Genomic DNA, 12,207 nt, shown 5'->3' with positions numbered 1-12,207 from the left:
ATCCAAAATTCATTTAATTTATGAACGTTCTCATTTTTAGGACAAAGAATCACACATTTAGATATATTTTTAAAATTATCTACAGATATGCTATTTCCAAAGGTAGCTTCAATAATAGATCCATTACAAATCATGTCATGAGGGATTTCAATAATATCCATTTCTAGAGCTTTATATGTATCACACATGCGCAAGTCAATGTTTATTTTTAAATTGCCAGTGCGCATCATATGTACCAGCCAGTCAGTCAGACGTACAGACGTATGGTTGATCACTTAGTCTTTTCTATGTATGCTAAAGCCCAGTGCACGAAAATTGTGTGGGGAGAGGGGTCCCCTCAGCCCAGCCTGCACCCTTTCCTATCCGGGACCCCTCACAATCCTGGACCTCTGGCTTCTAATTGCTCACCTGCCTAGTCACCCTAACTGCCCCCTCCCTGCCGGCCTGGTCACCCCTTACTGCTCCCCACGCTGGCCTGGCGCTCCCAACTGCCCCCCTCTGCCGGCCTAGTCGCCCCCTAACTGCCCCCTCTGCTGGCCTGGTTGCCCCCAACTGCTCCCCTTGCTGGCCTAATCGTCCTCGACTGCCCCCCCGCCCCCCGCCAGCCTAGTCGCCTCTCACTGCCCACCTATCAGCCTAATTACCCCAACTGGCCCACCACCAGCCTAGTCCCTCATTGCCAACCCCCCCCCCCCCCCCCGCCGGCCTAGTCGCCCCCAACTGCCCCCCCACCCCTCCCGCCGGCCTAATTGCCCCACACAGCCTGCTGTTCAGTCGTTTGGTCATCCCTCACTAAACCCCCTGCTGGCCTGGTTGTAGGCAGCCATCTTGTGAGGGCATGAGGATAATTTGCATATTACCTTTTTATTATATAGGATAGGATAGATAGGATTGTTTCTCTCTTTTATAGGAAAACTATATTGATGGGTAGAAATGGACAAGAATTCAAATATAACTCATTTGTTTCTCTCAGTTAAGCATTCTTCCAGAAAATCAAGGTAGCTCATTCCCTGGGTTTCTGATGTGTGGCCCATGCTTGGCTCTGTAAAGCTTCCTGACGCTGTGGGAAAAGCCCAGACTTTGGAATCTGACAGTCCTGGCTCTGACTCTTACAATTAAAGGACAGTAGACAAGTTGCTTAATTTCTCTGAACTTTAACATTCCCATCCATCAGGTGGGAATACTGCTATTTCTGTTTTAAGGTATGGGAAGAACGTTGTAGAATGGTAGGTGCAAGATTAGGTCTGTCTCTCCAGAAATGACTTCATATTGGCTGTAGATCCCTCCATTTGCTCAAGACAGATTTTCTTGTGGGAGATATCCTTGTCCTTAGGAGCTCTCAGGTTTGCAGAATGTGAACAAATGAGTTTTGGGGTCATTAGTACTTAGCCTGTCTAATTTTTCCTTTCCTGGTGGTCAGGACCCATCTCACCCTCTATAGAATCTGGAGGGTTGCTCCACCAGCCCTCCTTATCATGCTACACTGATTGTCCCCGGTTCTTTAGGTCTCCGAAGCCGCTCCACTCGCATGTCCACCCTCTCAGAGGTTCACATCACCCCTAAGGAGGATGGTATGGAGGTGGACCTGCCCGTGCGTGCCAATTCCCGCAAGCAGTTCTTAGTTCCCAGTGAGTAATGAATCTGTTCTCCCTATTTGATGCCCTGGAGCAGCTCCTCCCACATTGCCTGAACCCGTTCTGGAATATCCTAAGATTCCTACACTCCCCTGACTTAGCACTTAGTATTGTTCTGCCCCCGCCCCACAGCTCCCTTATCTGGAAAATACCTTTTTCTCCCCCTTACTTGAAACATCATATACAGTATATACAGAAAAGTGAACATATCATTTAGTATATACAGTTCTTGAACACACACATATAACTAACACCCAGATCAAACAGAGCATTACCAGCACCCAGAAGTCCCCCTCAGGCACCCTTGCAGCTCCTAAGCCCCCAGTGAAACCTATACTCCTGACTACTTCTTTTTATTTATTTATTTATTTACTTACTTACTTACTTACTCTGGTTTAATGAAAATTTGATCCATTATCTTTTTCTTAATTAGAAATTATTTGCATCAAGGTTTTGTTACAGGGCATACAGGAACTAATGAGAATATTTTTTATAATACAGATCAGTTACTGTGTCCCCAGAAGGCCACAGAGCTCTGTAAAAGAGAAATAATTTTTTTTTGAGTTCTTTTTTTTTCTTTCTTTATTGATTAAGGTATTTTTTAATGTATTTTTATTGATTTCAGAGAGGAAGAAAGAGGGAGAGAGAGATAAAAACATCAATGATGAGAGAATCATTGATCGGCTGCCTCCTGCATGCCCCCCACTGGGGTTCTAGCCCCAAATGCAGGCATGTGCCTTTGACTGGAATTGAACCCAGGACCTTTCAGTATGCAGGCTGATGCTCTCTCCACAGGCCAATCTGACTAGGGCCTGACTTCATTTTTTTAAGATTTTTTTAATTGATTTTTAGAGAGCGAGGTAGAAACATTGATGTAAGAGTGAAACATCGACCAGTTATCTCCTGCAAGCCCCTTACCAGGGATTGAGCCCGAAACCTGGGCATGTGCCCTGACCTGGAATCAAATCATCAACCTTTTGGAGCATGGGACGATGCCCAGCCAACTGAGCCACACTGCCAGGGCTAATCCTGAATTCTAATAGCATAAATTAGCTTTTTCTCTTTTTGAATTTTATACATATGGAATTTTAAAACTGTCTTTAAAAAACATATTTTTATTGATTTCAGAGAGAAAGGGAGAGAGAGATAGAAACATCAATGATGAGAGAGAATCATTGATCGGCTGCCTCCTGCACGCCCCACACTGGGGATCAAGCCCACAACCCAGGCATGTGCCCTAACCGGGAATTGAACCAAGGCCTCCTGGTTCATAGGTCAACGCTCAACCACTGAGCCATGCCGGCCAGGCAATTGTCAACTTTTATTAGACACATAAAGTAGATGAAGATTTTGTAAGATACACAACCATTACATCTTACATGTATCAAATTTAGCTCTTATAAAATGAAGGTAAAGGATCATGACCAAGTATGGGAAGTAATGAGTTGTCATGGGTTGTACCTTTCAGGGTTGAATCAGTATGGTTAGTTTTGCTCATGTTTCCATTATTTCTGGCTTTTCAGTCTTTGTTCCTGTTAACCACCTGAGTTCTAAGGATTTTTTGTTTTGTTTTGTTTTTGTGTGTTCCAAGGCTTTATATATATATATATATATTGTATTGATTTTTTACAGAGAAGAAGGGAGAGGGATAGAGAGTTAGAAACATCGATGAAAGAGAAACATTGATCAGCTGCCTCCTGCACATCCCCTATTGGGGATGTGCCCGAAACCAAGGTACATGCCCTTGACTGGAATCGAATCCGGTTAAGGCATGTGTTCCAAGGCTTTTGAAAGTGAGAAAGGCCTGGCTTTTCTCCCAGTGAGTAGAAAGGCCTGGCCCAAGAACCCATGCTTGGGTCAAGCCTAAGGAATTCAGGCCTTAAAAGGCTTTTCCCTTCATGGTGAAGCCCATACTGAGTTACTCACCCTTTTTATTTTTAATCCTCTCCCGAGGATATTTTTTCCCATTGATCTTTGTGTGTGTGTGTGTGTGTGTGTGTGTGTGTGTGTGTGTGTGTTTTGTGAGGCTGTTTTTTCCATTGATTTTTTTAGAGAGAGTGGAAGGGAGAGAGAAACATGTATGTGAAAGACATATCGATTGGTTGCCTCGTACATGCACCCTGACCAGGGCCTGGGATGGAACCTATAACCAGGGTCTGTGCTTTTGACCAGGAATCGAACCTGCATCCCTTTGGTCCATAGGCCAATGCTCTAACCACGAGCAAAACTGGCCTGGGCAGGGAACTCAAGATTTCTTGACCCAGGAGCCAGCCCCTGCAGAGATACTGGTCCGGTTCAGGGTGTGGGCTGAGGTGAAGGCAAAAACCCAAGTTCTGCTCACACTGTAGGAGCCTGAGCCCTTGCTGAGCTGGCAGTCAGTAGCCATCCTGGTCCATGAGCCATGAGGGCTCGGCTGAGTACAGCTGCATTGCCAGCTTCGCCAGTGACTCTTGTTTCCTCACAGCTGGCCCCCCTAGGAACTCCTGCCCTGCAGTGGCTGAAATACCATTTACGATGGTCAGCGAGGAGGTAGAAGAGCAAGTCCGTTCCATGCGAGGCAGCTCTTCTGCAAACCCGGTGAACTCAGGTAGACATGCTGAGCTGTCTGCTGCCCTACTCCTAGTGCAGGGCAGCGTCATTCTGTTTCACACCTGGTCTGCCGTGGCACCTGAGTTCAAACTGCACTTGTTACTTGGGGGCATGTTTCCCTGTGGCCATGGAATCAATTTTGCACAAGGGTGACCCTGTCCCCTTAAGCTGGCAGAAACCTTCTAATGTAATTGAAGTGTTGTCACAAACTATAGTGTCTTGGCTGACACCTGAAGAACAGCCTAGACCAGCGGTTCTCAACCTGTGGGTCACGACCCCTTTGGCGATCGAACGACTCTTTCACAGGGGTCGCCTAAGACCATCCTGCATATCGGATATTTACATTACAATTCATAACAGTAGCAACATTACAGTTATGAAGTAGCAATGAAAATAATTTTATGGTTGGGGTCAAAACATGAGGAACTGTATTTAAAGGGCCAGAAGGTTGAGAACCACTGGCCTAGAGTAACCATTAAGACTAAATAGTGGTGGTCTCACCTCTCTGGTGGTTGAGAAAATGCCACCGAGGTATGGGGAGAGTTTGGGTTAGACCTGGAGTACTCACATGGGCAGATCTTTACTTTGTGAGTTTGACCATCCCAAGAGTCACATCTACTGCTTCCTCTCCTTGCATATGGTAATTTAAGTCTAAAGGTCGAGAAGGTCTAGTCCTAGGAAAGCCCAGGACTCAGTACAGCAGCTGGAGAAGAATAGGCTCGCTGGCCTAGACAAGTAAAAGAATGAGCTTTTCTTCCCCTAGTTCGGAGGAAATCATGTATTGTGAAGGAAATGGAAAAAATGAAGAACAAACGAGAAGAGAAGAGGGCCCAGATCTCTGAAATGAGAACAAAGCGAGCTCAGGTATCTTTCTTGGGAAGCTGGGGCATGGGTTTTTTGACAGGTATCCTTAACTGCAGCGTTAACGGCAACACAGATACAGTTGGGCCCAGCATTACTGAGACTCCAGTTCTGATATCCAGGAAGTTTAACTGGTGTCTCATCAGGATTCAGAGAACAAATAAGTCAGATATTCTTCTGAGGGCCTTCACATGGGGACTATTTCATGCCTACTGTTCAGTGGGCACGCCTGTCAGAGAGCACCGTTGCCTGTTTCCCCCAACCTCCTAGTTGTGTGTATGTGGTGGAGGTGCTGCAATGCAGTTCTAGTTTGGAGCATTTCCCCTTAGTTGCTCTGGGGAATCCCAGCCTTCTGTCTCCTAAGTGGCCCTCACCCTAGTTCCTAGAGTGGTTTGGTGCATGCCTAGGCCCCCCTGCCAGTCTCTATTCCCAGGGCTTTGTTCCTGGGTTCTCAGCCTAGAGTCAGGGTGGGAGGAAGTGAGATCATGTGGGGGTTTTGTCAACTCTGATGGACCAATTGCACAAGGAGAGATGGTGCTTTTTCTTAGTACTGAAGTCGAGGCGCACTTACATCTCAGCAGTCAGTTTCTTTTTGCTCTTGTCCCAAACAGGAGTATGACAACAGCTTTCCAAACTGGGAATTTTCCCGGATGATTAAGGAATTTCGGGCTACGTTGGATTGTCATCCCCTTACTATGACTGATCCTGTAAGTAAACCCAAAGGGCTTCTACCTCTCCTTCCTGAGTAGGTTTACAATTAAGAGACAGAAAACTGTAAAGGAGAGCATCGAGCAGTCTTCCCTTGCCGTTGCAGGTATTCTTAAGATCCTTTGGTGAGTGGAGTTAGTGAGACCTAGATGAGAGTCTGATTTTTATAAACTTCCCTCTACCCCACCTTATCTTCTATGCTCTTGAGTAACTATGGGGAGGCAGGGTCCTAGTGTTAGATCTTGGCTCCTGGCTGGGCCAGACCTGGGCTGGAGGGGAGGGCTCTGGAGAAGCGTTCTTTAATACTGCCCTAACCTTCTGTTGGTTGGTTGTCTTCTCTCATCCTCTTGAAGATAGAAGAGCACAGGATATGCGTTTGTGTTAGGAAGCGCCCGCTGAATAAACAAGGTAAACTCCGGTCAGAAAGGGGCTTTGGAGTAATAGAGGGTGCCTGTGTCCAGGGAGCATCCCCTGAAAATACTCTCCTTCTGCAGAACTGGCCAAGAAAGAAATTGATGTGATTTCTGTTCCTAGCAAGTGTCTCCTCTTCGTACACGAGCCCAAGTTAAAAGTGGACTTAACAAAGTATCTGGAGAACCAGGCGTTCTGCTTTGACTTTGCATTTGATGAAACAGCTTCAAATGAAGTCATCTATAGGTTAGTCCCTCGCCTCTTCTCACCACCCCCCCACCTCCCCTCACCCTGTTTGATCTTTTCCATGCAAGGCTCTGTGCTAACACTGCTCACAGACATGCTGGACTCTGAAGCCCTTCCTGGCCTCCTCTCGTGTTTCTTTTTTACTTTATTTTTAATGTACTTTTATTGATTTCAGAAAGGAAGGGAGAGGGAGAGAGAGATAGAAACATCAATGATGAGAGAATCATTGGTCGGCTGCCTCCTGTACTCCCCACACTGGGATCGAGCGAGCCCGCAACCCAGGCATGTGCCCTGACCGGGAATTGAACTGTGACCTCCTGGTTTATAGGTCAGTGCTCAACCACTGAGCCTCGCCTGCTGGGCACCAAGGATATTTTTATGAGGGCAGAATTGGGGGGATGAGAGGACATTGGGGGGATAAGGACACATTTGTAATATCTTAATAAAGGGAAAAAATAATATTCATAGAATCTGAAAAAGAAAAAAAAAAGATGGGAGACACAGAGCACATTTGCATGTTAATGGAGATGATGCACCAGAAGAAAAGGGAGTGGGGACTGCGGGAGAGAAGTCTGAGGGAAGGTGCCTCAGAGAACAAGCAGAAGGCGAATGGGTGGCCTGTGATGGAACAGGGACACTCCATTGTAATGGGAAAGAGCAGAGGATGTGGGTCAGGCAGGTTGGCAGATTTGGAGGTGGGAAGGTGGGGTTTTCAACAAAAAGAGGTGAGGCCATGTTTTCTTTGGATCAGCTCACATAGAGCTGGCTCTGGCTCTGGCTCTGGCTCTGGTTCTAATTCTGGTTCTGGTTCCTGGGCTGCCATATGCCATTTTGCAGCATTAGCAGTGGATCAGAAGTGAGGTGTTACCCATTGCATTCTCTGAGGCTGGGCTGGCTTCAGGGATTCTTCCAGTATCTTATGCAGCCACCCTGTTACCGACTGGGCTTTGCAGACTCAGCAAACTCTAGGACTGCTCTGTCTAATAAAGCACCCACAGCCTCATATAGCTGTTCATTAAAAGTTAAATGAAATTAAAAATTAAGTTATTCAGTCACATAAGCCACATTTCAGGTGCCTCACCAGTCCCATGTGGAAGTGGCTACTACTGGACAGCACAGATACAGAACATTTCCATCAGCACAGAAGTTCTATTGGACAACACTGCTCCAAACTAGAAGTTGACAAACTTGGGCCAAATTGGGTTCACAGTCCCTTTTTATATGGCTCTAAAACCAAGAATGTTTTTTATGTTTTTAAAGATTGTTGTTTTTTAATGTGACATATCTACATGGCCCACAAAGACTACAACATTTTGGGCTCCTACTTTAGAGGGTTTCCTTTGATCTTTGTAGTGTATCTTATGCTGGATGTCAGCTGCTGAGTTCAGGCTTTTGTCTATGTCTTCAGAGTCAGGAGCGGCTGGTGGCTCAGTTAGAGGATGGGCCATCCACTTGCTCGTAGCAAGTCAGTCCAGCCCCCACCTCCCTCCAGCCGGCTAGGAGAATTTCAGATTTGTGAGTGGGCTGAGTCAGGTGGGACCCCATTGCAGGAGAGGAGTACTAGTGCTTGGAAGGAGGAATGGAGGGCCCAGAGGTTCTGCAGTGGAAGGGCAGCAGGACCATGTTCCAGGGTACACACTTTGGTCAGAGATAATACACTCTTCCCTATCCTTTCTCCTAGGTTCACAGCAAGGCCACTGGTACACACAATTTTCCAAGGCGGAAAAGCGACCTGTTTTGCATATGGCCAGACGGGAAGTGGCAAGACACATGTGAGTATTCAAGCATGGCAGGGTATGAGTGTGCCCATGAGCTGCACTGGTTCCCTAATAAGGAAGACAGTGAGTTTCGTGTAGAAAATCCACTCAGTGTAGGTGCTCCATCATCAGATAACGCTTGTTGTGTCAGGTGCAGAGAGGTGCCTTAACAGGTCCAGCCTCCCAACTTTGGTGTGGCCCACTGGGGTGATGGAGCCGGTAGTGCTCTATACTCGGCCAGGGGCCCTTTACCAAGTCTTCTGTCCCTTCCTTTTGCAGACTATGGGCGGAGGCCTCTCTGGGAAAGCCCAGAATGCATCCAAAGGAATCTATGCGATGGCCTGTGAGTAGTGTCTTCTGCCGCCGTGGGGCTGGGCACAGAAAGCAGGTTGCTTACTTAATCCATGCTCTTTCCCATAGCCCAGGATGTCTTCCTCATGAAGAATCAGCCCCGCTACCGGAACCTGGGCCTGGAAGTCTATGTGACGTTCTTTGAGATCTATAATGGGAAGGTAGCTGACAAGGAGACCCTGTTTATACTGTTGGGGGCCCTGAACTCTCAAAAACCTGTGGTTGGCTAGAAATGGTAGAAGCCAAACAATCTATGGACTGTGAAGCTCTGCCCTGACATATGGGGGGTTTCTTCTGATGATGGGATGGTTCTCAAGAATCAACAAGTGCCCTAGCTGGTTTGGCTCAATGGGTCAGAGTGTTGGCCTGCGGACTGAGGGGTCCTGGGTTCGATTCTGGTCAAGGGCACATGGCTGGGTTGCGGGCTCGATCCCCAGTGTGGGGCGTACAGGAGGCAGCTGATCAATGATTCTCTCTCATCATTTCATCATTGATGCTTCTATCTCCTCCCTTCCTCTCTGAAATATTAAAAAAAAAAAAAGCTGTAATCGGGCTTTAAAAAAAAAAAGAGTCAACAAGTATGGCAGGAATACTCCGCAGGGTTCCTCTCAGATGGGAGGTCTGCCTTGAGTGTGCCCTGTGCACCCTCGATCCACCTCCTTCATAACTCTTTTTCCTTTGATCACCCATATTTGTTCTCATATTCATCCTCTCTTCCTCCCAACCCCCATCTCTCTGTGTATACATGAATAAACACTCACACATACAACTCTCTTCATTTTTGCAGAGTTGCTTTCCTTAGAGCAGGATCTAGATGATAATGGCTATGTTGATTTTTTTAATAATTAAAAATTATTCGTTGATTTTAGAGGGAGAGAGAGAAACATCAGTTTGTTGTTCCACTTATTTATGCATTCATTTGGTTGATTCTTTTTTTAAAATATGTTTTTATTTCAGATAGAGGAAGGGAAAGGGAGAGAGACATAGAGATATCAGTGATGAGAGAGAATCATTGATTGGCTGCCTCCTGCACGCCCCCTACTGGGGATCGATCTGCAACCCAGGCATGTGCCCTGACCTGGAATCGGAACTGTTACCTCCTGGTTCCCGGGTCAATGCTTAAATACTAAGCCACACCGGCTGGGCAATTCTTTCTTTTTTTTTATAATCCTCCCACCCAAGGATATGTCCCCAATGATTTTAGAGAAAGAGGAAGGCGGGAGAGAGAGAGAGAGAGAAATATCGATGTGAGAAACATCGATCAGTTGCCTCCCGCACACATCCCTACTAGAGAGCGAACCTGCAACCTGGGTATGTTCCCAACCAGGGATCGAACCTGAAACCCTGCGGTGCATGGGACAACACTCCCACCAACTGAGCCACACCAGCCAGGGCAGGGGGATTCTTGTATGTCTCTCTTTGGTAGATCTGGCAGGGATTGAGCCTGCAACCTTGCCGTGTAGAGACGAGACTAACCAACTGAGTTACTGGCCAGGCAGGGCTGCTAATGTTGATTATTAATATGACATTATGTTCTAAGCACTTTGTTTTAATTCACTTATTAATCACAAAAACCCTACAAGGACGTGTTACCATCACTGTTGTGTAGGTGGCTAAGTACTGACCCAGTTCACACAGCTAGTGAAGTATTAGAATCACATCAAGCTGAGGCAGCCCAGTTCAGAACCCACACCCTCTGCTAGTCTGCCCAGCTCAAGTTCTGTCTTCCCTTCCTGCTGCCTGCCCTTGTCTAAGCTGGGATAGGCCCTGAAGGAGGGAGGCGTCAGGTGGGGTGCCTCGTGCCTAATGGCCTTAGCCTTGTTCCCCTGCCCGACACAGCTGTTCGATTTGCTGAACAAGAAGGCCAAGCTGCGCGTGCTGGAGGATGGAAAGCAGCAGGTGCAGGTGGTGGGGCTGCAGGAGCACCTGGTTAACTGTGCTGACGATGTCATCAAGATGATCGACATAGGCAGTGCCTGCAGGTCAGAATTCTAGTGAGGGGAAGGGGCTACTTTCTAATGCCCAGTTCAGGTGACAGACTAGCTCTGATCCCATCTGGTTCCACAGCGTCCCGCTCTCCCTGAAGGCCCCTGCGGTAAGAGGTCTCTAACAGGCTCATCAGGAGCAACTCAAAGTGTCTTAAACCTAACCAGGGCAGGCTTCCTTTCTTGTCTGGGTTTCTCTTCACTGATCCCTCCCTCTGTGATGGGAGACAGGAGCTCTGGGCCTGTCCTAGGCTGAAAGTGCTGGAGCCATCGCTCCTGTGGGGAAGTGCTCTTCCAGGCCCTAGGCTGGTATATTGGAGACTCAGGGAATGAGCTGCCCTCTAGCTGCAGGGCCCTCACGTTTTGGCAAGTGGTTCATGACAACCCTCCTTCCCTGTGTGCCCTGCAACAGAGATAGCTTATCTTTCTCTGTGTCCTTATGGGCCCCCCGGTCTGGCCATGCGCCTAGCATAGAATCCAATACTGTGGCTGCCAGGAAAACTTACCAGCTCCTCTGCTGGAGGGAGAGCTTCTGCCCAGGGAAGGCAGAACAGAAATCTGGGATGAAGACATAGGACTTCTTACAGTCCTGACCTGTGTCCCTCTCTTACCAGAGAATTCACTGCTGTGGAAGGGGGTGGCTGGTGACTTCAGAAGCTCATAGCCTTTCTTTGCCTCCTTTACCATAGGACCTCTGGGCAGACATTTGCCAACTCCAACTCTTCCCGCTCTCATGCCTGCTTCCAGATTCTCCTTAAAGCCAAAGGGAGAGTGCATGGCAAGTTCTCTTTGGTGGATCTGGCAGGGAACGAACGAGGTGCAGACACTTCCAGTGCTGACCGTCAGACCCGCATGGAAGGCGCAGAAATCAACAAAAGCCTTCTGGCTCTGAAGGTAATAGGGGCTAGGTAGAGGTGGGACTGCTGGTGGGGCAGGAAGTGGGCAGCGGAGATTAAGGAAAGGGCCTCAGTTGCACTTGGTGCCCCACAGGAGTGCATCAGGGCCCTGGGACAGAACAAGGCTCACACCCCTTTCCGCGAGAGCAAGCTGACACAGGTGCTACGGGACTCCTTCATCGGGGAGAACTCAAGGACCTGTATGGTGAGTAGGGGCGCTGTGGAGGTGGTGCAGGACATCATCTAGGCCTATCCTGGGCAGGAGGCCCGTGCCCTGGGCTGTCTGGGTTTCCAGACTCTAACTTAACTGAGCTTCATCCCTGCCTTTTCGTTCTAGACTCCTCTGTGCCTACCCAGGGGAGGAAAGGAGGCACTCCGTATATCCCCGCAGCTCTGGGTTTGGGGGAGGTCATTCCTCCCTTACCCGGTGGAAAGGAGGCTCTAGAATCCAGAAGGAGGACCTTTGGGGAAGCAGGAGCGAGGCATCCTGGCTTCTGTGACCTCCCTCGTATTCCTTGGCTTCCAGCCTCGAATATGGGAAGGGCTATGGCCTTGAATGGCTTTTCATCCCTTCCTTATTTTACCCACAAGCCCTTCTAGCTAGGGTCTGCTCCCCTCCATGAACATCCTCTCCCATGTCTGCAGGGAAGATGGGGATTTCAGATTAAGCTCTAACGCCTTCTCCCTGAGGCACTCCTGAGCCTGGATGAAGTGAGGGCTCCGGTAGGAGCCACAGAGCCTTCAGGTGTGACCTCAGTGTGAGGAATGG

The 12,207-nt window shown here is 48.1% G+C and overlaps 1 protein-coding gene across 13 annotated transcripts in view; it reads left to right on the top strand.

Annotated features, from left to right (window-relative positions):
- Positions 1 to 12,207, top strand: part of KIF2C (kinesin family member 2C) — a 29,477-nt gene that overhangs the window by 9,177 nt on the left and 8,093 nt on the right. For 8 of the 13 annotated variants that reach the window (XR_004974213.1, XM_036351182.1, XM_036351181.1 and 5 more), the window contains 12 exons: positions 1,506 to 1,628; positions 4,099 to 4,221; positions 4,987 to 5,087; positions 5,696 to 5,791; positions 6,146 to 6,200; positions 6,287 to 6,449; positions 8,131 to 8,221; positions 8,486 to 8,549; positions 8,627 to 8,718; positions 10,397 to 10,539; positions 11,232 to 11,436; positions 11,533 to 11,643. Coding sequence is in view for 12 of the 13 variants with exons in the window: in XM_036351182.1 (XP_036207075.1) it covers positions 1,506 to 1,628; positions 4,099 to 4,221; positions 4,987 to 5,087; positions 5,696 to 5,791; positions 6,146 to 6,200; positions 6,287 to 6,449; positions 8,131 to 8,221; positions 8,486 to 8,549; positions 8,627 to 8,718; positions 10,397 to 10,539; positions 11,232 to 11,436; positions 11,533 to 11,643 (1,367 nt within the window). In the remaining variant the exon portion in view is untranslated. The remainder of the gene's footprint in view (positions 1 to 1,505; positions 1,629 to 4,098; positions 4,222 to 4,986; positions 5,088 to 5,695; positions 5,792 to 6,145; positions 6,201 to 6,286; positions 6,450 to 8,130; positions 8,222 to 8,485; positions 8,550 to 8,626; positions 8,719 to 10,396; positions 10,540 to 11,231; positions 11,437 to 11,532; positions 11,644 to 12,207) is intronic. The other 5 variants (XM_036351174.1, XM_036351179.1, XM_036351172.1 and 2 more) reach the window with 4 other exon arrangements.

The sequence above is a fragment of the Myotis myotis genome, unplaced genomic scaffold (assembly GCF_014108235.1).
Source record: "Myotis myotis isolate mMyoMyo1 unplaced genomic scaffold, mMyoMyo1.p scaffold_m19_p_2, whole genome shotgun sequence".
Lineage (NCBI taxonomy): Eukaryota > Metazoa > Chordata > Mammalia > Chiroptera > Vespertilionidae > Myotis > Myotis myotis.
This window is presented reverse-complemented; position numbering and strand designations above follow the sequence as displayed.